The sequence below is a fragment of the Balearica regulorum genome, chromosome 3 (genome assembly GCF_011004875.1).
Source record: "Balearica regulorum gibbericeps isolate bBalReg1 chromosome 3, bBalReg1.pri, whole genome shotgun sequence".
NCBI classification, from domain to species: Eukaryota; Metazoa; Chordata; class Aves; order Gruiformes; family Gruidae; genus Balearica; species Balearica regulorum.
The window spans coordinates 40862712-40890585 of record NC_046186.1 but is presented as its reverse complement, the minus strand read 5'-3'; the positions used below and the strand labels follow the sequence as shown (position 1 = coordinate 40890585).

Sequence of the window (27874 nt, the reverse complement as noted above, 5' to 3'; positions counted from 1 at the left end):
CTGTTTCATAGAACATCCTGAAGAATGTTTTTATTTTCTTATTGCAGTCATTATTACTTTATGAACATGTGGAAAATAATGTTATACTGAAACACAACAGTAATAGGGTTGTTGACCTGTATCAGTATAGCAGAGGGCAACACGTGCCTTCTTTCTTCAAGTATGTAATTTATATACTTTGCGCAGAACAAGTTACAATTTATCTACCTACTGACAATATTAATATATGACAGTAAAAGTGTAAGATTATTCATCAGCAACAATTTGGGTAAATGTTTAGTTTGTAATTAGGAAAAACAGTTAAAGTGTGTGTGGGGTTTTTTGTGGTCAAGGGAGAAGACAAATGCAGCTCTCCACTCCCTGAAACAACATGGCTGAGCTGAAACCAAAGAAGTCAACATACGCATGGCACAGAGGATGAACCACATCCTGGGAAAATAACTTCTTGATCGTAGTGTCTGCTCTGCCAGGAAAAGGATTTAAATTGGTGAGCAGAAACTTGAGTGAGGATACAGGCATCTGAATGCCTCTAGATAAAAGAAAATCGATATACAGAAAAGAGGGAATGTTATATCATAGACTATTAAAACACTTGCAGTTGCTTTCTCAAAGCAATCTTTCAAATAACCACTATGCCCCCCCAGCCTGTTCCTCGTTCAAACACCGCTACGTGGGCTTTCGAAAGTCGCATGAAGACTCGAGGAACTCGACGCCCTCTGCTGGTACATGAGGAAAACGTCATCTTAACTATTAATGTCACAAAGTCAACCAGGAAAGTATGTCCGTTCACAAAGACTGTTTGATGTCACACGCAAACATCATCCTATGCCTGCATAAATTGTTTCAAAGTGTCTAACACGGCAAAGGCCAGTGTAAACTATATATGCACACCACGTAACATCAGCTGTAAATAACCAAGTTCTCCAGACAAGGACACCTCACCAAGGCAGCACTGGAGCAAGTTGAGTAAACAGTCACTTGAAATCTGTGTTATATCTGTGGGAGGCATTGCAGCAACATGTTCTCAAACATATAAATACTCTATTACTCTGCTGGAGAATACTGGTCTTTTGGGTGACTGAATTTTCCCCACGTAAAATTCCCTAAGGAATACACTGAACAATGATGACAGCAACAGGGATTATTCCCTGCTTCTCTATTTCCTGTCCTATATTACACCTCTTAATGCTGTATTTATAGCATATTCACTCTCTAAAATCCAGATGAAAACCACCATTCCCATGTCACCATCAACTGGTGAACAGAACACCACCCATCTTGCTCAACAACAGCTCTGACACAGTTTTGTTGAGTTAAAAAAAAAAAGGAACAACCCGCTTCCTCCTTTCTCATTCAACAGCTGGTTTCAAACTCTCATCATTTTTGGTATCTGATGTGGATCAAGATGGTACGTGGCACACAGACCTAAGTGTCACAACTCAGGAACATTATGCTGGTTTGCCAGAGGCACTTCCTCAACTCTGCTCAGACAACCCCAGAACCACCGAAAGGCTAAACTACAGATGATGCCTGGCTAAGTTAATTTTGGTTGTATGATTCATTTTAACTCCCTTATATTTAAAATTTCAAATATTATATTTGCCTTGTGCATTCCTAAACAAAAACAGATGTACATATCCTCCCAGTTTAACTGTACATCTTTACATGGTACTTTTGCTCTATAGCTGTTAAGTTTGTTTTAAAAGCATATCAGAATCTCAAAGCTAGATGACAAGAACACAGATTATTGCTCATTCATGATATATTTTTGTACTATTCTTCACCTCTGCAAATGGTTTCGTTCCTAATTTTGCCATACTGCTGATGTTACTGTGCATTGCTCCTAATTTACTGAAAACAGAAATTGAGTATCTTGCAGTTGTTCTTTGCTCTTTCTGAACACTCCTTGCACTTGTTTCACTTTCTTTTCTGGCTCATCTACGGCACCACCTGGTGTCTGCCTGTTGCTTGCTCTGTACAGGAAAAATCAGCAGCTTATTTATAAACATCATAGAGTAACACTTTAATGCAAGTGTATTTAACAGTTAGGGAAAATAACATAAATAGTCTTTTGCTGTAGCAAGACTTTTAATTTTAGCTAGAATGAGAAGATTAATATCTGATGATTACAAAATCCTTAGAGGACAAAATTCAGAAACTGCTAATGTATTCTGAGAACCTAATGACTCAGATACGCAAACTACTTAACTGACTACCTCAATTACTATGACAGGATATTCTAGGGAAGAAACTGTGTCTAATAAAATCTAGAGTGATAAAATGCAGCAGGAAACATAGTCAACTGTATAATGAAGTTTGTCATAAACTCTAGACAGATCAAATTATTTCCGTTGTTTTGATGTGTTCACAGATCCTATGGGCTTCCTATTGTATCTGTACGTACAACAGTGGTTAGTTCTGCAAGCTGCTGCACCAGCTGACTTGGAAAGGTAGCACACCTGGCTTATCGAAAAACAGACAGTCCAGACAGAACAGTACTGAAATGTAAGTAACTGAAAAATAGGCTACAAAAATAATCTATTGCTGCTGTTTCCTAGTATTTCACTGAAGTCATTTTGGCTGGTTAATTTTCTTCACAGTAGCTCGAAGGGTGCTGCATTTTAGATTTGTGACCAAAATAGTGCTGATAACACAGGGATGTTTTAGCTAATGCTGAGCACTGCTTCTCACACTGCCCTGCCAGCAAGTAGGCTGGGGGTGCACAAGAATTTGGGAGGGGACGCAGCTGGGACAGCTGACTCCAACTGTCCAAAGGGATATACCAGACCATATGATATGATATACCATACCATATGATGTCATGCTCAGCAATAAAAAGTGGGAGAAGGAGGAAGCAGGGGATGTTTGGAGTTATGGTGTTTTTTCTTCCCAAGTAACCATTGTGAGCAATGAAGCTCTGCTTTCCTGGAAATCACTAAACACCTGCCTGCCAATGGGAAGTAGTGAATGAATTCCTTGTTTTTCCTTATCCTGATCTCATCCCACAAGTTTTCTCACTTCTACCCTTCCAATTCTCTCCCCTGTCCCACTGCAGGAGGGAGTGAGCAAGTGGCTGCATGGGGCTTTGCTGCCTACTGGAGTTAAACCACACCACCACCTTAAACATTCTTTTCACATAGGCAAACACTGCCAGGCTACAATTCTTCCGCTGAGTCCACATAAGTAGACTGCTTTAAGCCCATGTAGAATTTTCACTGGGATTCTGTATAGAAACATAGTTTTTATTACATTAACCTATCTGCAAGCCTAATCTTCCTGGCCATGCCTTTTGCCAAAAGAAAGAGGAGGCATCTCGGCCATACTAGCAAACCTATTACATGCAGACTATAATAGTTGCGCTATTAGCTGGAGCAGTTATCCATCTTTTTCCACATCCAGTCCCACCTAAAAGGGAAAACTAAAAGCAAGGCAAGCATCTCTGTCCAAGCCTCCAGCTATTTTCCGCTCCGGATGTTTCCCGAGCCTGACAGTCTGCTACTACTTTTGTAGCCTTCAATTACTTTCTCTCTCAAGTACCTGCCCAGTCTCCCCTGAAGCCCGTGTAAACTCTTAACACACGCAACAGCCTTTGCCAGCACGTCCCGCAGCTCCGGTTCCTGTCGCACAAGTGAGCCCTCCACCTGCTTCCCACTGGGCTCCTGCTGGTCTGTCATCGCTGGCCCCACAGCTCTCCCTCGGAGGGGCCCGCGGCAGCGTGTCACTACCTCTCTTCCCAGGCTACCCCCTTTCCGGGCCTTTCTTAGTTTGGGCTGGCCTCTTCGAGTGAAAAACCTTCCTCACTTTTCACTGGGAATTTTTCCCGCCCCAACACGCCTTTCTCGAAGACGAGGAAAACAAAGCTCGGCCAACACCTCAGTCAGGCTTGTAGAGCTGCACAGCCCGGCACCGCGAAACGCTCTGTTTCACTCTCCCCGCCCTTCCCGCTACCCTGCGGCGAGTGAAGAGTCCCGCGGCCTGAGACTTGCCACGGGGCTGTTTCACCGCCATCCTCACTCCCTCCCGAAGGCCCCGGCCCGGCGCCGCCAGCCGCCTTCCCTACCGCTGCCCGGGGCAGCAGCCCCGGCTCAGCCCGGCCCGGCCCCCAGCGCAGCGAGCCCCCGGCCGTGACCCGGAAGCGGAAGCAGCCGCGGCCGCTGCGGTGCACTGTGGGCTAGCGGCGGCTGAGGCGGAGCTGGGTCTGAATGAAGGCGCCGCGGGCGAGGGGCCGCTGGCGCTGCTGAGCGCCCCGGGGCCGTGCCGGCCCCGCACTCCCTCCCTTCCCTCCCCCCCCGCGGGCGGGCGGGCAGCGGCGGCGGCCGCCCGGGCCCCGCCATGTCCTACAACAAGATCCCGCCGCGCTGGCTCCACTGCCCCAGGAGGGGGCAGCCCGTGGCAGGTGAGCGCCTGGCCCTTCCCGGCCCGGTCCTGCCCCGGGGCGGCTGTGTGGCGGCAGCGGGGATGGCCCCCTCCCCTTCGCTGTGCTCCCCTGCCCGCCGGTCCCGGCCCCCCAACTCCCGTCCTTCTCAGCGCCGCGGGGCGGGCGGGGGCCTCCTTGGGGCCGCCGCGGCCCCTCGCCCTCCAGCCCGGCCGGGGCTCTTTGTCCCGGGGCAGCGGCTGTGCTGGTGTGGGCGCGCCGGGCGGCCGTTCCCCCCCGCGAGCTCCCGGGGCCGGTGTTTGTCCCGAAGCTGGCTTCCCGTAGGGCGGTTCTTTTCCCTAAAGCTCAGCCCGCAGCAGGGCTTTGCCTTCAGTACGGGGGCTCGCCTTCCCTTCGGCTGGTGCAGCCCCCGAAACTGATTCGCCCCGGCTCCCTTGGAGGGGTACAGGCTCCCTCCTGCCCATGGGAGCATTAATGCTGGGGTCTGGCTTCGCACCGGTTAAGTTTAGAACTAAAACTTTTCTCGTCTGTCATGTCTGATGACAGAGACGGCAGCCGGGCGTGCAGAAGCTGCCGTGCTGGAGCATACTTCAGCCCTGAGGAGTCCCCTGTGCAGCCTCTTGTTGGGTTGGGTTTTTTTGGTTTTTTTTTTTTCTTTTTTTTTCCTGAAGGCTCTGATGTTTATTAGTGTTGATCTGTTACTGGGCCGACTGACAGCGACCTGTCAGTCACTGGTGTGTTCCTAAGCTGTTTAGCTGGAGAATGACTTTAAAGTGCTCTACACCAAAGTTTTGCGTGTTTTCCAGGTTTTGTCAGTAATTGCTGTCATCTTGGATGTTCTTAGCTTTAATACACTGTCTGTCTCGATTGTTGCTAGGTGTCTAGTTTTGCTGGCATCTGGTGGCAAGTGAATTAGTTATCATGTAAACACACATTTTTTGATTGTGAGGTAACTACCATACTGACTTAAGACGAATATTTCTCCTGCTGCCTGGTGTGAGATAGAGTAAACAAACTTTGCTCTTTTTAGTTTTCTCAAGTTCTTTCCTTTATAAGGTAAGCAATTCCAAACCCCATTTTTGCCCCCCCAACGTTTTCTAGGTTTCACTCCTTTCATCATCCTATCTGTGATAATTTAAAGGTTTTTTTTCAAACCACAGCATTTACTACTCAGTATGCTATACTAGATGGCACTGTGCCATGGTTTGCTTAATAGTTACGATTCCTGCATTTTCCATCCCACATCTCTGCATCATCATCTTAGGTTTTTTTGATGCCAGTTTGTTGTGGAACTGAAGACGTCAATGACTGTTTACAGTTTTATTCAGAACCTGGTGAGACATCTAAGTAGGCTTAATCTTCCTATCAACATGCATTATTTGGCATTTATCAGTATTTAATTTCAGTTGTTCATTTTGTGGGTTACTCATTTTCTTCAAGTTCCTTATATTTTTCTGAACTTGACTCAATTAAATAACAGCCTTGTCATATTTCTCATCTCCGTTGTCTCTTTTCCCTGACCGCTGGCAAATGCATTGCTTTGTATCTCAGAAGAGATTTGATAGCCTAGGTTGTTAGCCTTTGACCACCACAAAAATAGACTAATGACTCTTCATTCTTTGTTTTTCTTCTCAGTAAGTTCTTGATCTCTAGAAATTGTTTTGCTTATTTGTCTTTTAAGCCATGGCTTCTCAAAAATATTAACATAAACTGCATTCTTGCTTACTCTATCAGCATGTCATCTGCTGTGCCATCACTGTTGGTGTGTTTGTTTATTCAGCAGCTGCAAGGTAATTCTTTTCTATTCGGTGCGATCATGCACAAGAAGTTACTGCACACACACACACACAAAAAAAAAGTGGTTGGTTCATTTCTTTGGCTGCTTTATTGTAATGTATTCTTATCTTCGTTCACTTGATTTTTATTTTTTTGTGTCTACAACTTACCAAAAGTCATAGTAAACCATCAGTTTTCTCTCCTTCTTTGCTATTTTAAATTCAAAGACATCTAACAGTTTTGTTGAGACATAATTTTTAGAGTTTATTGATGTTAGTACTGTCTCCCAGATGTGTTATATTCTAGTTTTAATTAGCATTTCAGTCAAATTTCTAAGCATCTGTCCATGACTTTATTCCCATCTGGTAGTGTAATAGTAGTGATGTTGCTGAGCAAGGTTTGTCTGGCTTCTGTGGACTAATACTCATCAAGTGTTTGGTCATGACCCTCTTGTGTTATTGATTGTGGCATCTAGAATTTCTAGGTGACCTCAAATAGAAGTGCTAATGAGGTCTGCAGGTCTTCTGTTTGTGAGATTGGGTTCATTCAGGTTAACAGGACCCTTCATTTTGAATGAGGTGAATTGATTTATGTTTCCCATTATTTTCCAGTTTACTTCCTTAAATATTGGTGTTCTGCTGCCACTTTCTGGTTTTATGGTACAGCAGTTCTTCAGCATGGAACGCTTTCACATTTATTCCACTGTGGTAGCACCTCAATCACGTACTTCATGAAAAGAGCTTTCTCTAAACTCTTAGATCTGAGGTGATCGGGTTGCTTCAGCCTTACTGCCTTGGCATCGCCAGCTCTGCAGGTACCTACTTTTTATAACCAGCGAAAACACAGTCCATTTTATTTTTGCCATGGAGAGTGCTAGCAAGATATTGAAGAAAAGACATGAGAGGTGTCTCAGCAGTTTCTTTCAGTCTCCTTCTATTGATTCATGTTAGTTAATCCTGTTCTAGATGTACTTGCGACATGCAGAACGGTGAGATCTTACTAAAAATATCCATATAGTGTATGGTTATAGAGATAGCACCATAAAGAGAAGAGTAACGCCTCTGTTTCAGGAAGTTGCTGAGCTGTAGCTTGTTGTAGTTGGGGAGAATAATCTGATGATGCATTGTCATTGTCATCATCTTACACTTTTTCCTAGGCATCTGTTATTGACTTGTTTTGGTGATGAGATACGAGGTGAAGTGGATGCTTTGACCCAGCACAGTTGTTCTTGAAACAGAAGACTGTTACTTTCTAGGGTGTTGTTTTATTTTTTTATTTTTTTTTTAATTTTGGATTTTACTATTTCGTCTTATTAAAATTTCCCTGTCTTAACATTGGTCACTTCACATGGTCTAGTCTTCTTAATCACTGTTCAGTCTAAGCATACCATGGTCATAAATACTTAGTGACTACTGTTACCTATTGAGTTGACAGCTTCATGTCACAGCAAATAACACTGTGTTATTTGTAGTGTTTTTCACTTGTATGTTCTAGACTTAAAAGTTTTAAGAAAAGATAAAAGATGTGCCAGATTTTGAGAAGGTATATGTAGGAAATTTGAAGTCTTACACTGTTCACTTTGATATCTCTCAGATTTATCCACTTGATGTGTATGCTCTGACATGCTGGACTCTTAATTTTATAATTTTTACCTATTTTCCAACCTAAAGAAATACTATCTGTTATACAGGTAACTAATTTGCAAAATGGTTTTTAACATTGACTTACCAAAACTATTTGACAAATTTGAACTTAATTGTGGAAGTAGATAATCATCAGATGTCAAGGTTCCAGTAACATTTTGAAGTTAATCTGAAAATTCGATTGAGGAGTTACAATTATTGTAATAATTTAGTTTAGGTGCACTAATGATACGGAATGCTTTGATATCCATGTAAAATATCACATTGTTACTGTCAGATTGTCTAGTTCAACATGAAGAATTTATTTGATTTTCAAATGCTTATGCGTGGAGGCTAAAGTTGACTTGCAGTCAGTTTTAACTGCAACACTTCTTTAGCATAATATGTAGGGTATAACTGTAGCAAAGATAGTTGCTACTGCCTCATTTATACTTGTCCATATTACTCAGAAAGCTTAGAAATCTTTCTTAGAAGTAAAGCTTAGATTTTCTGTAGCTTAATGACACTTGCCAGAAGGGGCTTATATGCACACTGACAAGGAGGATTTTCAAGCTTCTCTACAAAGATCACATAGCAAATTTACCAGGTGGGGAAATTTTGTTTTCTGTTATAAGAGGAACACAACATGAGATCATACTCAAGATCTTTAATATATATGTAGCAGTCACAGTTTAGAAAAACTCAAGAATGTAAATTAGGAAGATAGTGCTTACTGCAGAGGAATAATGTTAGATTATATTGCAGAGAAATGTAATTATTAAAAAAAAAAAAAAAGGAAAAAAAACCCCTAACACCCCCAGAAAACCCTAGAGCCATTGTTTTCAAAATCTAATTACAGAATTTCCCTGAATTGGAACCAAATTACATGCATTCACAGCTCTCTTCTAACCTTGGCAGGCAGCTTGTTTGCTGCCATATAAGATTTGTTTCTCAGTGATACCACCAAACTGCAATTTGTAAAAGTTAGGCAACTAAATACTTCCAGAGAGCTGGGTTTTAGTATTTTACCAAGTGACAGTAAATGTTCTCTACTAAAATACTCGTCACTTCCAGAGTGATGTAAAGGCGTTCAAATGTTGCAGGGAATGCTGACTAGACTACTTTGTCTTTTCCTGGTGGTGAACAGGAAGGTATTATCGGTGCTCAGAAGAAAATCAGAGTGAAAATCAGACAATAAATCAAGGTCTCCTACTGAGAAGAGAATGAACATGTTCAAGAAGGCCAGTGGTACCCTGGGGTGCATGAAGAAGAGCGTGGCAGCAGGTCGAGGGAGGTTATCCTGCCCCTCTACTCTGCCCTGGTGAGGCCACATCTGGAGTTCTGTGTCCAGTTCTGGGCTCCCCAGTTCAAGACAGACAGGGAACTACTGGAGAGAGTCCCGTGGAGGGCTGCAAGGATGATGAGGGGACTGGAGCATCTCTCATATGAGGAAAGGCTGAGAGAGCTGTGTCTTGTTTATCCTGGAGAAGAGAAGGCTGAGGGGGGGATCTCATCAACGCTTATAAATATCTAAAGGGTGGATATCAAGAGGATGGAGCCAGAGTCTTTTTGGTGATGCCCAGTGACAGGACAAGGGGCAACGGGCACAGACTGGAACACAGGAAGTTCCACCTGAATATGAGAAAAAACTTCTTTACTCTGAGGCTGCCAGAGCCCTGGAACAGGCTGCCAAGAGAGGTTGTAGGCTCTCCTGCTCTGGAGATATTCAAAACCTGCCTGGACGCCATCTTCTCTGGAGATATTCAAAACCCATCCCAGATGCAACCTGCTGTAGGTGATCCTGTCTTAGCAGGGGGGATTGGAAGGTGCCTTCCAACCCCTACCATTCTGGGATTCTGTAAGAATGCCTCCAGACTACATGCAACACCACCACTATGAAAAATAACTGGAAAAAAACAGAAGCAGCAAAGCCCTGTGTTTGATATTTGACTTTGCCGATAGCCTAAATTCAGTGCAAAATAAATTATTTAAATTTATATTCCCCTGGGAGAATCACATGCAATCTTTTTGTGTGTAAATATCCAATGATGATGACAAATCTATTTTATAGTTATGGGTTATTAGAATTATGACTTTTACTTCTGTAATCAGTTTGCTTCTGATTCTCTGTTCTAGAAGATAGAGAACAGGAGAGTCTTCAGTATGATTGTGTAGTCTCTAATCAAATGCTACAGGAAACAATCTTAACCTTCCGGCACTGTTTTCCAACTCTATTCTCTTTTCCCAGCATCTTTTATAGGACTGTAGTTTTCTTATGTATCCATTGAATCTTTTGACAGTGCAGCTCCTTTTCCTAATTGAATGCCTTGGCTAAAAAAAAAGGTGTCTAGGTACATTCTTCATGATCCAAAAGGGATGAGTGGATGTATTAGGATGGGAATGGCAAGTGGCAAAGTTAAAACATGTTCAAGCATGCTTGGTGTTTTGCAAAACTTACAGCAATGATAGATTTTTGCATTTAGATCATCCAAAATTAGGATTTGCATAATCGGTCTGTACAGAAGAAGATTACAGATTAATGTGGAAGGGTTAACAGTGAGAGAGGCTGAATGATAGTGTTGAAGGTGACAGGGAACGCAAAGAAGCAAGAAAATTAGGTAGGTAGATCAAGAAATGAGGAAATGGAGGGGAGGTAGCCTAGCAGGAGGAGCATGTATAACTGGTGGAATGAAAAGGCAGAGGGAAGTAGAGTGAGTTTAGGAGTTTTTCTAACAGTCAAATAAGTTGAAGTGACTATAAATTTATTACCATTTAATGTGTATGTTGACTTTGTGACCGAATAACTTTCAGCTGTAAAGGTTGGAATGATCTCAGACAAGTGTTAACAGTGAAGGTGTTTCTTGTGTTGCTGATCAACACTAATCCTGAGCTAACAAGTTGTGTAAAGCTTCTCAGTTTCCATAACTATCTGTCTTACGTGGTTTATAATGTCTTTCCTAGAAGTTAAATGCTTATTTGAGACTACATAAGATGTTTTGATAGAATTTAAGGCTACAGAGAACTCTATGAACTTTTATTGTATAGCGAAACCTCTTAGCAGCATTCATTTAGTTAAAATTGTATGCATTTTTCTATTTTTCCAAAGATTAGTGAGCTTCTGTCTCAAAACTTGATTTCTAGCTGAATACAATGGGCATTTTAGTGTCTTTTCATTCCATGTGGTTTTGTTTTGCTGAAAACAAGAGGATTTTGTTTATTATGAGGCAATGTTCTGTCTTGATGAGAAAGCAGTATTTTGATGAGTAATTTAGAAGAATTTTTTAGGATTAGTGCTGGATGTGCTGATTCACTTCATCTGAAACTGAACATTTAAATACTGGGTAAAGACTCATGGATGGCGACCGTTACTGTACGTTACACAGCTGAACGGAGGCATCAGGTGGTTTAAGAAATAGTATAGAAAGGTGTTATGTTTCTCCTTAGTTCAAAATATTGTGTGGGTATTTGTGTTTCTAAGTAGGAAAAGCTTTTTAAAAGTTTCTGAAGTTAAAAAAAAAAGTGATCATATATAGAATGAACTTCTTTTTTTGTCTAGGAAATAGGTAGATTAATTGCTATTAGGAGCATTTTAGAAATATAATTTGACAACCTCAGGATCTAGTAGGGAAAAAAAAGGGAGGAAAGGGTAATAATTTTTTGTGGGGTTTGTTTTGGGTGTTGTTTTGGTCAGTCTTGGGATATAATGCATTTAAATATTTCCATAGATATTTCGCAATGCTGAGGTTCTCCCAATTTTACTCCCTGCTTATGTCATTAACCTTAGCGTGGCTGGGCAGGTATGCCAGGTCTCTTTCTTACTATCAACTTGAATTCCTTTTCCACAAGTATCTGCAGTGCAGGGTCTCAGCTGCGCATGGGAGGAGGTATGCTGCTTCCCAGGCAGATGTACATGGTGGCAGTGACCTGGGCTCTAAGTGCTTGTCTGTCTGCAAATGCAGGAGGAGCTGTTGGGTCAGTATGTCCTGCTCAAATACCTGTTCTTGCTCCACTGGGAGGGAAGGACATGCCTCTAGCTTGCTGGGGTTCAGAAAGAAAGCTGGAGATCTCCAATGAGATTATTGCTGATGTTCTGTGGTGGATATGATAGATTAAAAATAAAATCAGTATTAAAAGAAAAATTTAGTTTCTAGGGAGTGATGGTTGTAGTCCAGTAGGTACTAATTCCAGGAAGTTTTTGTTGTGGTTTTGTAGCTTTGCCGATGTTTGAACCAACTGTAGGCGTTGTGTTTTGGAGGGAAGGTTGAACACTGCTGCAGAACTCTTCCAACAAGCCTTAAGGAGCACATTAGATCAGTAGTGCATAGATGTTCTGGACCAAATGTTTTTGGGTTTTTTTGCAGCAATCTTTACCATGTTTTATGTTTGCAGGTAATAAAAGCTGATCTTTACATGGTTGGCTAACAAACTGTAATTTAACATGCTATTTTCATGTTTTAACTGTACCAAGTTTAAGTTTTCTATATTCTGTTTTGCACTGTAGCTCTGCAGCTTAAATCACACTAAAAGCTGGCTAAAAATGTTAAATTACTTTGTTTTAGATGAGCTGACCTGTATTTCCTTTAAACTTTTAAACTTTTTTTATGAATTCTGAGAACTTATAACTAAAAAATATACCAATTCAACTCTTATTGATACTTTTCCTGTAATTATTTTTCTTTTAAGGTGAACCTCTAAAGCTGCTCAGCATGTTGTTTTGAAATTGCTAAGTTGTAAGTGTACGTGTACATAAAATACTGCAAAATTTGATTGTCTTTCATAGGGAAGTTTTTACCTTTGAAGACAATGTTAGGACCAAGATATGATGAACAGGTTGCTGAAGAAAATCGTTTTCACCCGAGTATGCTATCCAACTACTTGAAGAGTCTGAAGGTAAAGTTAAATTTTCTAGTAGTTGAAACATTAATTATTAATGTTTATTCAAATGTTGCTTTTCAGATTTAAGAAAAAAGTGGTTGATGGCTTCCTTTGAGACACCTGTACAGAAATATATCTCTTTGTTTACATTTTCAAGTTTTCTCTGCAACTCCTAAATTTCCAAAAGTACTTTCTTACAGGCCTGAATTATGCAAAATCCTCCTGCTCATTCACTGTATTAGCAGCAAGAATGTCACTCTTCTCTGTTATTACTGTTGCATCTTGGAGAGATGTCATTGTCAAAAGTCAGGTAGTCCGAGTTGGTAGTTTTACAAATGACTCTTGCATATGGATATGTTAAGTTGCAATTTTGCTTACAGGAGTGAAAGCATTTAAAAGTGAAAGGAGAATTTCATAGAACTCTTCTCTAGTTTCAATGCATTATTTTCTTCTTTTGATGCTTAGAATGCTTTATGGTATCTAACCAGTGATACCCAAGTGTGGAAGAAAACAATTTATGGATTTTATAGTGAAAAAGAAATGCATAAAGAGGAAAAAAGTTTAGGAGCGTGGATTGGGGCCCAGGAAGGTGGGTGGATGCTTTTATCACTGGCTTCTAGAGTTGTGCTTCTGGCTTATTACTGCATTCTCTGTTTTGCCCATTTCTGTCTGTCTACTTCAACTTGCACATTGTTCTGCACTGTAGCACAACTTTGACAATAAAGGTGGGGAACAGGACCTTTCCAGCCTTTCACGTAGGTGTGTGAAGTGTTGTGCCCAGTCCAGTGCATCTGGAGATGTGGGAAATGGGATTTTGAATTTCCTAGGCAAAGAAAGGCCTAAACCTAATTCTTTTAATGTGTTTATTAAATTGTTATATAGAAGGTTAGCACCTTTTTTTGACTGTTTTGTAAAACTAAGCACACTAGTGACACTTTTTCTGTGGTTTTTTTTCTTTTTTTTTCCTGTTGATCTAAGTTAAATTAATTCTGAACTTGTTTAGCAATATCAGATCTTAAACATCAGAAGAATCACGTGACTAAAATATTGGAATCTTAATTTTCTTAATCTTATTTAGGCTTAGATATGAAGTAGATGGTGAGCTACTTAGTGTAGCACTGATAGGAGTACCTGTGGGCTAATGTGATAAGAAAGTACTACCAGTGAAGTGTATGTGCCTGTTTTCAGGTGCTAGAACAGGTAGGATTTTTCTTGTCTGAATTCTTGAATCTATGCATCTAAATTCTGCTTGAGTTCCTCTTTTATGCCTTATGCTGTTTTTGACTCTGACAGGCTTTAATGGGCATACCTAGAAATTTTCCAAAACCAGTCTTATTCATGGTTTGATGTAATTTGAAATTCTGTATATATTTTGAAGTTATAGAGAAGTTGAGAGACTTATTCAGAATTTCTGACTTTTTTGCTTGTTAGTGATTTGTCACCAAAACAGAAATCATGGTGAGCCTTCATAGACCTTCCACTAGGCACATCAATCGGTTCTATTGTAACACTACAAATTCATAATGTCTTGAGTGACATCAGATGATTAGAATCTGGTAGTACGATTACCAGCATGAGGATCCCCACTTATATTTTGATAATTTTGGTTAAAAAGCAGAACATACAATTTTTCTCAAACTCTCTGTTCTCATCAAATCTATTGTGTTGTCTTGCACCCTGGTATTGTTGCTAAATGTTTGCTATTTGAAAACATACAATTTTTTTATTTGCCGAGATGTGCAGTGGCTTGCTGGAGTGCAGTATTTGTAGCACAGCAGTCTACCACCAATCTGGCAATGAGATGAATGTGCAATTAAGGAGACCTTGAAAAGTGGATTTTCCCAAGGCAAAAGTAGCTCATTGTGCATGGTTCTTACCATCTTACTGCAGTATTTTTTACTGCTAATACTTTGCAGAAGGAATCACTTGTGAAACCTGGTTATGAACCTTGAGTCCATATAATTTATCTCCCAAATAAGAATCTTCAGCAGAAACTTTTACATCTGGATTTTGGTTATAGTGAGATATTGCTGCTACCACAGATTCTTGAAGGTACCAGTTCAGCAATTAAGACAACATCTGTCTGGGAAGAACTTTCTCTAACAAGTGTCCTGTGTGATTCCTTTTTCTCATGGAACTGGTGGCTGAAAATCTGAATGTTACAAACTGATTTGATAAGGGATAGCAACCCCCTTTTTCTTCCCATTGTCAATATTGGCATAGTATCTTAACGGTCTCATGAAAAAAATTTGCAGGAGTGATGGATGACAGTATGAATAATTTTATTGTTTTTATTTCTTTCTTGAGTAGGTAGGTTAGTACTGTTTATGCTTTATAAAAGGTAGTTTTATTTCTGTTATGAAAAGCTAGGACATTAGTTAAAAGGATGTTTGGGCAATTAGTATGCTCAAGTTACAATATTCCTGTTAGGAAAACTAGTTATCAGTTTTCAGCCGCATTACTGTTTTCACAGTTAAATCACTGATTTAAACTATTTCCTCAAAAAAGAAATGGAAGAAAAAAATCATGGGTCTGGAGAGAATTCAGTGTATTGTAGTATGCTCCCTCCCTCCTGGGGAGGATGTTTTTAAGTTCCAACATCTAATGGGAAACTTCTGGGGTCAAACAAAGGGAACTTAGCTAAGCCCATTTAATTGCACAGCAGCAGCAGAGTGCGCACATAAGGCATTAATAGCTGGAGATAGCTGGAATGTGAGAAAGTGAGGAGGAAGGCTTTTATGGCTGTAGGAGGTCATGGAGAACCTAGCCAAAATAAGTATGAGCAGAATGGAGGTAGTCTGAAGATCTTGATATTATTGTATGTAGAAGATGAGAATTTCAAGCTATTGATGAGCTTTTTTTTTTTTTCTCCTTCTCTCCGGTCATCTTTTACAATTAGAAGTAAGAAAAATGAATTTCAATTGTGTTTCAATGTGGTGTCTAAGGTTTTAGTGTTGCAACAGTCCTTTTAAGAAATAAATGTATATTTTAGTAAGAAGTTGCTCAACAATTTAAAATTATTCTTTCTTCCAAAGCTGTGTCATTCAGTGGGTGTGGTGGACTGAAAGATGTGATTCATGCAAAACATTGGCTGGAAAAAGTTTTTTCCAGTGGGTGACTATTTTAGTTTAGATAGTCTTTCAAAAATCGGTTCTTATCAAGAACTTTCCAGGAGCAAACTTAGGAGAGCATGACTGAGAGAATGACTGTGATGACTGGTGTGATGTCAGGGCTTCAGAACAGAGCAAAGCACTTGCATGATGAACGTATGTGTACTAGAATCTATTCTATAGGTGAGAATTGTGGTTGGTCAGGACAAGGATAGCATAAACCTGGTCAGTGACTGAAATATTTTGATTCCTGTGGTGCCAGTGTTTTTTTGCATGGATTTTTGGATCATCATAATTGTATACTTTGATATGTTACATATAATCCCCCTGCTTTTTAAAAGTGTCCTTATCTTTTTCTCTTGCCTTGCACTCTCTAAATTGCAATGTGTTGTGTGCAGCTAATCCCCTGAACTGAGAGCGCAAATTTTTATGCTTTCTGTAAGCAAGGAAGCTGCTTTCAGGCCTTATATACTCTATATGCCATACATGCTTTTATAGCTTTGGCTAAATTATAGCCTATTTGGTTTACTGCTCCATGAAATGTGTGAGGAACAGTGTCATTTCACGAGATCTTCACTTGTATATGATTGAAATGATTCGTAATAATTGCAAAGGAATAGCAGGCCAGAAGTCCTAGAGTCTTGTCGTTCAGAATTTCCTCTCTAGCAGACGCTTTGCTATATTTCATTCTCCTATTCAAATTAAATGCAACATCCCAAATGCTTGGTGACAATTTGGGTCTGAAGTACATTGTAGTGTTTTCCTGGCTTCTACATGTTAGTCAGGAAACTGAAATCTGTATGTTCAAAAGAGTAATTTCTAAAAGGTGAGGGAAAAGCCTGTGAGTATTCTTTGAGCTTAAAAGCTTTGACATAAAATTAATTTCTGTGCTTTCACGCATCTTCTCAGTGATAATTCATTGTAGCAGGACTTTGGGGAAGTTTGGAGGCTTCTGGTGGCAACATTTGAAGCTGCTGGTATTTGGGAACAGTGGGGTTGAGAATTGGCTTTGAGTTTTCAACACTAAAATGGAGTTGGATTTCTCCTGCTTTTGGATGGGGGATGTGAAACTATGTTCTGCAAATCACTTGCATTTCTTCTTGAAGCTCTCCTTTAACAATTTGATGTATTAAACAGTATTACCTTTTAATCTGTCTTCATGCTTTTATTAAAGGTTGTTTTCCTCATGGCTTTTTTCCCTTTCTCCAGACTGTCAGATACAGCATTTTTTCCAAGAAGATTTGAAGATTCCGAGTTGTTTCACATTTTAGCTTTGAATGAAATGTTTCTGAGAATTTAAGGAAATTTTTCTTTTAAACTTGAAAATGTGTTCATTTGTTTTGCACTCTGATTTAATGGATGGGTAAATTAAGATGAGTTATTTTTTCTGAGAGTATATTTATATATGTCTCAGTAGATAATTTTTCTTAATGTACTTCCACTGTGCCAGTGTTTAACATTGTTCTGCCTAAAGCATAAGAGCACCTGTTTTCACCTTATTTGTCTTTTAACATGTTAAAACAGTTCTTTACCAGATACTTTTCTGCTGTTTGCAGATCTTTCTTATTTAGAAATGTTGGTGGGAACAAATTGAAGTTTTTGAATTGATGGCTACTGCTAATTCAGACACCACCTTTTACAAAGAAACACAGATGACTGTGATGTTGGTAAAATATAGATTTTTATGAACAAGTGCAATATTTAATAATTTTTAAACTTGTAACTGTAGCCTACTATTGCTTTTAATTTGGGTGTTATTAGCCATTTACTATTTATGTGCTGATATTTGAACCACATATAAAAGTTTATTTTTTATTTTATATTTTTTTAGGTTAAAATGGGTTTACTGGTAGACTTGACCAACACCACGAGATTCTATGATAGGAATGATATAGAGAAAGAGGGAATTAAATATATAAAGCTCCAGTGTAAAGGGTAAGTTGTCTGCACTTTTTAATATTTAGGTTTTAATTTGAAAGATCACACTGAAATAATTTTTTTTTTCCCCTCTTCCCTTTCCCACCAGCTGTCTCCTAATCTGTGTCTTCCTGTGTTTTTCAGGCATGGTGAATGCCCTACACCTGAGAATACGGAAACATTTATCCGTGTATGTGAACACTTCAGTGACAAGAATCCGTCAGAGCTTATAGGTATGTCGTCTTATATCCATTACATCCATCTTATATCCATCATTAGTTTTTACTGTTAATGTATTTCATATTTAGTCATAACCGCAGTCTCTTATTCTTAAAAGTTTAAACAAAGCAATTTCCTCAGTACAATGTTTATGCATATATAGATTTAATTGCTTTTACTCCAGAAACTAGTATGTTTCTACATCCATCAATTTGATTACAGCTGTTGACTTAATGTGGAAGAATATACAGGCTTAAGAACTGTCTACAAATACATATTACTTGCATTGTGTTTTTGTAACTTCTGCTGATGCAAATGCAAGTTATGTATTCCCTAAGTATTGTTTTGGCATTAGATGCTCTGGTTTACTTGAAGTCATATTTGATAACGGAATGATCAGAGATTCTTGAGCAAATCTCACAAAGTAGCTGATTAATTGCTGGAAACTGGTAGTAGATATTAGGCTCAGTTTTTCTTCTGTGGTGTACTGTCTCGCAGTGAATATTTGAATGTTCTTAAGGATAATTTTTTTTTTTTTTACCCAGAGCAAAATAAGTTCTCAGTTTAATTTGGATGGCTTCTAGTTTTAAATTAAACCCCATTTTATTCTGATTTCTGTTAAGCATACTAATGTTCAGCTCTATCTGCAAACTGTCAGAAACAAGAAAAAAACTTTGCAGCTGAGTTTCCAGAGTCAGAATGGGTGTTGTCCTCAAGCCTCTTTGATGATAATTCTGCAACTTTCCTGAATCTGAGTGTCTGTGTGACTTAGCAGTGCATGGAACAGTTGTTTGTGTAGGTGTCATTGATAAGAGCTTGGTAAACTAAGCTGGTATGTTCCTACAGTTTAAGATTCATAGAGAATCATAGATTTGTACAGTAGTTGAGGTTGTGGAAGGGACCTGTGGAAATCAGCTGGTCAGTTGCCCTTCCTTAGAGCAGGGCCAGCCAAAGCGGCTTGCTGAGGACTATGCCCCATGGGGGTTTTGACCATCTCCAAGCTTGGAGTCTCCACAACATCTTCTGGCAACCTCTTTCATTGTTAGCTTGTCCTTACAATATAGAGGGTTTTTTTTCTTATGTTTAAACAGAATTTATTGTATTTCAGTTTGTACTTATTGCTTCTTGTTCTGTCACAGGATACCACCGATAATCGTTTTTTGTTTTGTTTTGTTTTTTTCTTCAATGCTTGAGAGAAGTAATTTGGGCAGACAGTTTTTCACATAGTTTTCTTTTAGGTACTTTCTTATTTCTTTATTTCATAGAATGGAATTTTAATTTGAGACCTATGTGTTCTGCTCTAAACTGTAACACAAGTATGTGATATGAAAAATGAGGAACTGCTAAATGACAGTGAGTGGGATCAGTCATCAACAATATTTCAGGACTTGCACCAGAACTTGAAATACTGCCGATGACTGATCCCACTCACTCTCATTTAGCAGTTCCTCATTTTTCACTCTCCTTTCGCAGTTCCTCCACTTGGTCCTCCAACAATATTTCAGAACTTGAAATATTGTTATGGTCAGCAATTTATATGGAGCATGGATAGCATGGTGATATCCTATAAATAGCAGACCCATTTCACTGGTATTTCAGCTTTTAAAATGCCATTTTTAGTGTTGAGTCACTAACTTTTTGACTTCTATGAATTTTGGAATGTTCTTCTGTTAGGTTGTTTCACCTCTATGGAAAAAAGGCCAATTAGAAAGAATCAAGAAGAAAATAATATGTTGACTAAGCTTGAAAATAACCTGTGATTTAGGCTTTCATAATAAAAGAGAAATGTTGGGATTGTCCATTTCCTTTCCATGAATTACTGCAAAGTTGTTTCTGGTTCTGGACACTTGTTTCCTCTGACAGAGCATCACAGGGACTGGTGTGGAGGATATTTTTATCAGAAGCGAAAGCAGTCTGCAGCAGTGATAGTACTGCGCCCTGCGTGATCTTTCCCTTCCAAGCTGTTGGTCTCATTGCTGAGATGCTTCGTATCTTTGTCATGTGTATAAAATTATTGACTTAACCTTCTTGGTAGCAGTAACAGCTGCAGGACTTATTGATAGCAATTGAGTGCAATTTCATTGCCAGTGTCAAGATTAGATATGAAAACAGACTGAAATATGAATGATAAAAGTGAACAAAATTTTCTATTCAGTTAGAACAATATAGGATGGAAACTTTATTTTTGCATCTTCAAGGATTGGAATATACCTGGCCAGCCTTAAGGAAACAAAATGCAAAAAATTTGCTTAAGGAGAAAACAAAGGAGAAATGATTGCTGGAAACAAATTCTGTAAGGAAGCTAAAATTCATTTCATTTGATGCAAGTTACACAGTTTTTAATATTATTAAATGGTTAGAACGGATGAATCCAAGAAATTTATAGTAGTTTTTGCCTTTTCCCTTATTAAGAAGGGAAGTTTGGTAGGGTGGGCACAAAACCCGATCCTGATACAGTTAATATATATTTCTGTTTACCCATATGAAGTTTCTGGTTATCAGTCTACTCTTTGTAGGCATTTTTTGGATCTCTATTAAAAAAAATACTTGCTGTGTAGGGGAGCATATAGAAAAAAACCTAGATATTCACATTTCATCTGAATAAGCATCAAGTGAATTATCGCTAAATTTACTTTACTAATTCTGCTAGAAAAATAAGGAAATCAATAAAAGCCTAAGGTCACAACTGAAAAATACGTTAGTGTTAAGACTAATTGCGTTTGGTCTTAGTGGAAATTTTAATTCTCTGAAATTTGTAATTTAAAGTGCAGTATGAGGAAGTGGCAACATCTTGCCTGAATCCTTGACAGCATTTTTAATAGCACAGATTTTCAAGCTGGTTTGTTTATCACTAGATGGTGCTATTGCCTTGAGAGAAAAAAAAAATGTTCCGATATATTTGACTCTACCCCTCCTTTCAATGGGGGATGAACTCAGTAAAATAGAGGCTGAAGACAATTTTTTTTCCCCCCCCTCCACATTGAAAAGATAAGTAGTTCAAGGTGATTATACTGTTGTATAGGTTTCTTTTTGTAGGTTTTTTTCCCAAATTAATAAGTCTGGTCTAGCTATGGTAATAGCAATTTTGAAATAGAATTGTTGTCTATTGACACCACTTTCAAGTTTGAGGTAGGATAATCTGGATATCATTTTTATGCTTGATGGTGTGAAATGAATGTAATGCTTGTTGAGTCCACTAAAAGCTCAATTATTGAATTTGATTGTATTGTCTTCTGATAAGCATTTGAGCAGTCATAAAAAATACTTTGAATTTTATCTGTACTAGACATATTTCAGTTGCATTAAGTTAGTGCTCTTGAGTTGGGATAAACTCAGGTATCCTATACTTTTGTTGCTAATAATTTGCAGAAAGAATGTAATAAATTGCTTTTCAGGCTTATGTGCCTTCTCTGACCTGGCCTGCCTTGATAGGAAGGGAGATAACTCTTCTTTGTTGCTAATGAAGGTGGAAGGATCCAAAAACACAGCTGTGAAACTAAAGCATGTTTGTTAAAACTACTTGCAAATGATGATGCTCTTTCCTTGTTTTGTCTAGGTGTCCATTGCACACATGGTTTCAACAGAACTGGATTTCTGATCTGTGCCTTTTTGGTTGAGAAGTTGGACTGGAGGTAACTTTGAATGTTAATTCCTAGGGATTTGTGGAGACTAACCAAACGCATCTTCAGTATGTTCCACTCGTTGTCCTGACAGCTATCCTAATGTATTCGCTGTCTGTTATTTTAAAACTGCCTACTAATCTTGAGCAAACAACCTATATTATCATTATTCGTATCATCTCTTGGTAGCTTAGCCTATTTCAGTCAAGCTTTCCAGGTCCAATAGGTCAAAAGTAGCTGTACCTGCTGTGTGGGGGCTTTTAGGAGTGTATATATTGTATTGTACCTCTTCCCTGTGACATGTCCCACATTTTGAGTAAGAATGTAGAGTTCAGACATGCCTGAGAGATTATTTCTCTTTTTCTTTTTTTTCATGTAGGTTTGTGTTAAGGTTTTTTTTTTTTGTTTGTTTGTGGTTTGAGTTCTGAAGAGGTCAGCTAGAGCAAGTATGTCATTGCTGTTGCTTCTGAAGGGTCGGGGAAGACAAAGTCCTTCTTTCCGGCTTGTTGTTTGACTAAAGCCTACAGAATGCTTCTGTACAGACTCAACTGGGGTTTTTTTGTGATGTAAAAATGTTGGTGCCCTCATAAAGAGTAGTGATCTTTTTCAAGTTTAAAAAAAAAATTTAAAAAAATGCCTATACCATGCTGGTGGGCGTGACTTTTGCATGTTTGGTAGCATTCAGGAAACACACTATTTCCTTGCTGACAGGGTCTCCTGGAAAGCGTGTTTCTTAAACAAGTCTCTTAAGCATTCTGATGATATTTCCAGTACGGTCCTCTAAGTGAAAAAAATTCTACTTCTGTTGCATTTTCTTATGACTGGACATAGTTATTTGGTGCTTAGCATGTATGTGCAAGCTGTTTGCAAAAAGAATTAGGTCATTGTTGTCTGTTAGTAAACTTGGAACAAAGACATTGGAGTAATGGAGACAGAACACCATTAGTAGTGGGTGGCTGAATCTTGGCAGAATCTTAGCTGACTATAGGAAGGAGACACAGTACAAATATCTTTATAGTATGATTCTAGTTGTTCCTATGAACTAGCAAATTTGTGTGCTTTTAATCTAACAATTTAAAAGCAGCATGCAATAATTAGACTCAGAATTGGTTCTTTGTTCTGAAGAGGAAATGCACTTGAATCCATTTGAATCTTCTGCTTTTATGCAGCCTCTCTTTATTTTCAAACCTCTGTGGGAAAAGCCTTAAAACTTAACAACCATGTCTTATTTTTTTTGCTTGATAGCAAGGTAGTTAATTGTTTCAAGTTTGTTCATCTGTCAGATTTTTTTAACAGAACACCCAGCTATCACCTAGTAAGAGAAAAAAAAATGTCCACAGCAAAAGAATGAATTTCAGCAAGGTGATATTTAATGCTAAGTATTGTATCAAGATTAATCCAGTTTTTTATATCATTCTTTAACATAAGGCACTGTTATTTGCTGATGAGAAAATAAGATTTTCCTGATGGAAAAATCCATCCATATTCATTTCTTAAGCATATGATATAGGAATGCTGCTGATGTATCGTGAATACTGAGATACATTTTATAGTTAGTTCAAAGAAAGGTCATCCAGACTGAAAGCTCTCCAGCCAGTGATACCTTACTTGATTCTCTTTTTCACAACTCATTTTTCCCAAAGACTACAATATTTCTAGAACTTGCAAAATATGTTTTCTTTCAGCTAGGTTTCTGTGCTTGAAATCTGTGCTGCCTCTTTTGGCTTTCATTACCATCTATTCCAGAATAGTATAGAGTTCTAGTAACATCAGAGACGAATTTGAGCATCTTTCAGGCCCCATCTCTTTTGGTTTGTTTTGTCCTTTCAATGAGATTGATTACAGAACATGTGAAACAATTTAAGAAAGATACCAAAATAAAAAATGTATTGTGAGGAAGAAATTAGGAGTCTTAGAAAACAGAATGGAGAAGACAGCTCCTTCTAAATAACTCAGATTCTTAAACTGTCATTTCTGAGATCTGATGACTGACCATCTGATAGTCTCACTCTGGAAAATGTTTTGTTTTCTACCCTTTCCAAAGATCAGAAGAGAAAAGCAAATGTACTGGTTTTTAGGAAGTGTTCCAGTCTATTCTGGGATATTTGCCTCATAAAGTTCTCAGGCTCCTTCCCATACTGCACAGATCAGGCAAAAAATGCGTTTTGTATTTAAATTCTATTTTCCATTTTAACTATATGTTTTCCCTGTTCCAGTGGCAGGCTATTTTCTTATCTGAATAAAAGTCTTTTCACAGCATGTAATATGTGCTTTTGTTCCAGCTTTAAGATTTGTGCTTGTCAAGAAGCCTAACAGAGGCATGTACCTTTTGTGATTTATGCTCTCTTTTATTTAGCAAGATTTCTAAATGTCGATTCATGGAGTGTTACTGTTCCACACAGCCACGACAAATTGAAGACAGAATTATGTCCAGTGTTTCTGTTAAACATTTTCATTAGATCTACGAAAATAGCAACAATAAAACTCTTATGCTGTGCTCACTGTTGTATATTGTGGAGTGCTTTCCAGTTGGCTAGTAAAGGTGCATGACTTAGTTTTGGTTTCTAATTTTTTTGTGATCCAATCTCCAGTTTATTAAAGCACTTAAGTGTTAGCTGCATAGTAAAAAGCTCCCGAATTATAGGTTTTATGGGAAACTTCTGGAAAGAGAAGTAATTTCAAAGATTAGGATGCCTTTTCCCAGTGTGATGGTAAAACCCCTAATGAAAGGAAAGATAATTCTTAGGGGGAAAAATGTAGCCATATTTGAATTTTAGCACTTGCATTTTTCTTCATTAAGTTTGTTCAACTTTTTCTTTAGTCTTTTTGTCTTCATTCAGTCCTTCAGTACTTACCTACGTGTCACTCATTTCTTTTCTGTAGCAATAATAAAAGTTTCACCTAGGTGACCAGCAGACCACTATTAGCTACAATAAGGAGACAAAGCAATGCAAGCTACAGTAACTTCTGAGAACATACGCAGTTCCTACGTAATTATGCAGAATCTTGTGCAAGAGCAACTGTTGCCAGGCATGATGTTTCAAATATAATGAATGTTTTTGCAATTACTAGTTTAATTTTTTTTTTAATTCTCAGTCCCAATAAATCTCAGGTTTGTTAAGGCATAGCATGACTAAAACATGTAAATTAAGCATCCAGAGTAATTTTCAATTTTTATTTGACAGTATTGAGGCTGCTGTGGCAACTTTTGCTCAGGCTAGACCACCAGGTATTTATAAAGGTGACTATTTGAAGGAATTATTTCGTCGTTATGGAGATGAAGATGATGCACCGTCACCACCTGAGCTACCAGAATGGTGCTTTCATGAAGATGAAGAGGAGGAGGATGATAATGGTAAAGTAGGAGGCCAAGAATCAGAACCTGGATCATCAAGCTCTTCCTTTGGCAAGAGGAGAAAAGAACGTCTAAAACTGGTATTTTTGATTAAGAACTCCATATTCTAATTGCTAAACTTAATTTCTTAAACTCATAATCATCAGTTACTACATAATACGTGCTATATGAGTGTCAGTGCTTTTGCAAATGAGGACTGGTAGTATTGTGTCTAATTGGTAAAAAAAGGTAAATTCATTGCAAACTCTTATGTTTCCTGTATAAACCCTGAACTTTAACATTCAACACTTCAGCTATTCCAGTTGTAACAATGACTTAAAATTTTTCTAATATAACATTCTATTTTATTTTTTTTTAAGCTTGAGTTGAGATAGTAAAGCATTTTTAAATTTTTCACTCTGTCTTTAGAGGTGAAATGTTACGGGGAAAGTGTGTAAACAGTTTTTATTTATTTTTGTAGCAATGTGGATGAAAGTCAGCATTTTTTAAATTCAGTGTTCATTTTGGTGAATACTCTTTACTTTTGGAAGTTTTGAAAGATTGAGAATTGGATTAGCAAAAAACATGAGCTTAAAAACCCCAAGGCAGCTGTGAAATTATATTTCGTTCAAGGCTATTTAAACTGTATAATGATAAGAAATATGGCTGATCACTTACTCTGATTATTTGGACATAAATCTGCATAATTCTCATGAAATAAGTTACTGAAGTTACTATAGTATGGAACTAATGCTTAAGTACAAAGAATATACTTGTATTATCTGAAGAGTAATGGCTCGGTTCTCTCTAAATTCCTGACTTTTGTATTTTTATTTGCGAGTAGAGGAGAATATTGCTGAGTGCAAAAATAGATTCAGTTCTTTTTGCATAATACCGAATTATTTTACTTATGTGCTGAGGTGTGTGTGTTTGCAAACACTTGGAAATTCTCATATGAAATAGGATGCAAAAATGCATTTTGTTATTACTGCAGCTGTTCAACATGGTTTAGAGATGGAGTAGGGAAGAAATTAGCCTGAAAGGAATGCAAAATCTCATCCAAAGCAGAAAGATGAACTTTGAAAACTTTCAAATAATCCATCAGCTGAAATAAAAAATTGTCTACACTATAAAAATATATAGTAAAAATATATTCAGGGATATGGCTGCTACCTCCATTAGCCTTGCAGTTGATATCTAAACAAATTTATTCAGGCCAAAACCTCAAAACTATTTTTTTGACTTGCTTTTTGATGCATTAGCAAATGAGGCATGATGGTGAGGTCCAATGATGGCCTCTTTTCAGCAGGTATAAAACTAAACCAGTCTGTTTAACAGGAATCATGATACTGGCTTCCCAGTCTTTTTGTTATCTGCCACTATAGTTTTTTGAAAGCTGGAGGCTAAATTATACGAATAAGCATATTAATAAGTAAAAGTTAATTATGAGATAGATAATTTATGAAAGAAATAATCATCTAGTTAATATGCATATTCGTATAATTCAGTTTTGCAGCTCTGGAGGAACATGCTTTGACATGAAGAGGAGGAACGGGGAGAATTCTTTACCATGTTCTTGGCTGGCAGATTGGACTGCTCCTTAACTGAATAGAGATGGATACAATCTATTTGTGATTCCTTGTAAATATGCAATCTACAGGGTGAATGATTATCAGGTAAATACCTCTTGCTCAGATTTTCTTATTTTACTGTCTAAAGGGCTAAATTTTCAGCACTACAGCTAATTTCCTGCAGCAGATGTTTTCAGCATTCTAATGTGACTCCTCCTCTAAACACCTAGGGGTAGACAGTGTCGAACTTGAGGTGGCTGGTGTGGTAGTCATGTTCTGAAATGTTCTCATTTTTACCCAGATCTCTGCAGGGATAGAAGAAAAGCTTAGGGGAAGAGGAGGAGACGTCTCCCAGGCATAATGATAGCCATAATGAATAGTCAGAAGCAACTGCCCAGCTAGCCTGCAAAGTGAACTTAGCGTGCTGTGCATTTCAGAAATTCTCTCCTGGCCATGAGAAACTTTACTGCAGCGTCGTTCGCTAAAATGTCCGTATTTTGACGTCAAAAAGTCTTGAGGACCTTTCTTTTCTACACTACAGAAACTGTGGGAACAATTAGAACATAATGCCGTTACAGTTTCTTTTGTCATCATGCGAATGTAGTTGACAGGTAACAGCAAATCTGTTTGCTTTAGTCTCAGATGCTACACAGGAAACCCAAATACGATTTGACATAGTTAGTGTATGCCATAATGATTATAGCATTGAAGCAACATTATTAGCTGACACTTAGAATCTCACTTCAGGAAAAAAAAAAAATACTTGAATTTGCAAATAGGACAAAAAGTTATAATTCTGAGCCAGAACTTCAGCTTTTCATGGGTCAACCAGATCTTTTTACTGTTTATTAAGGACTGCCATCTGTTCTAGCCCAATGTAAGCTGTGTATTTCACAGGCAGGGTGTAATATGTAGTGCTTCAAAAATGGGTGGTTACATCTCAAACAGTCTGGAAGAGATGGTAGCTGTTAATGATTTTCTTCATGATTTTGAGGGTAGGTGTCTTGTGGTCATCTATGAGACAGAGGGAAACCACTAAACCTCATGGTTGACATAGTGAGGATATTTATTATATAACTATCAAAGTACTTTGATTCTAAATATTAGTGACTTGGTTTTTCCCTAACCTACTTTTCTTCCCCCATAAAGTTAACCCCTATACTTATTGTTCTGTCCATGAGCATCTTGATGGTTATGGGAAAAAGCCCATTTTCTGATTTTGCAGCAGCATTTTACATGCTTGAATACTGGTGCCGTTGCCTTTCAGCCTTCTCTTTTTCCATATTAAATTCCAATTTGTTCACTTTTTCCCTATAGTCTGTATTTTTATGCTTCTGACCATTCTTGTCGTTCTTTGACCCATGTTTTTCTGAGACTGTGCTGCCCATAACTGAACACAAGCCTCTAGTTGATGTCATCCTAGTGCTTATTACGGAGGAATTAGTCTTAAGGCTA

At 38.3% G+C, this 27874-nt stretch overlaps 1 protein-coding gene across 1 annotated transcript in view; it reads left to right on the top strand.

Annotated features, from left to right (window-relative positions):
* Positions 1–4170: 4170 nt before the first annotated feature.
* RNGTT (RNA guanylyltransferase and 5'-phosphatase) overlaps positions 4171–27874 on the top strand; it is a 195061-nt gene continuing 171357 nt past the window's right edge. Inside the window, exons 1-6 of the mRNA XM_075747669.1 lie at positions 4171–4396; positions 12554–12663; positions 17590–17693; positions 17820–17908; positions 21451–21526; positions 24700–24949. Coding sequence (XP_075603784.1) covers positions 4333–4396; positions 12554–12663; positions 17590–17693; positions 17820–17908; positions 21451–21526; positions 24700–24949 — 693 coding nt within the window. The 5' untranslated portion in view covers positions 4171–4332. The remainder of the gene's footprint in view (positions 4397–12553; positions 12664–17589; positions 17694–17819; positions 17909–21450; positions 21527–24699; positions 24950–27874) is intronic.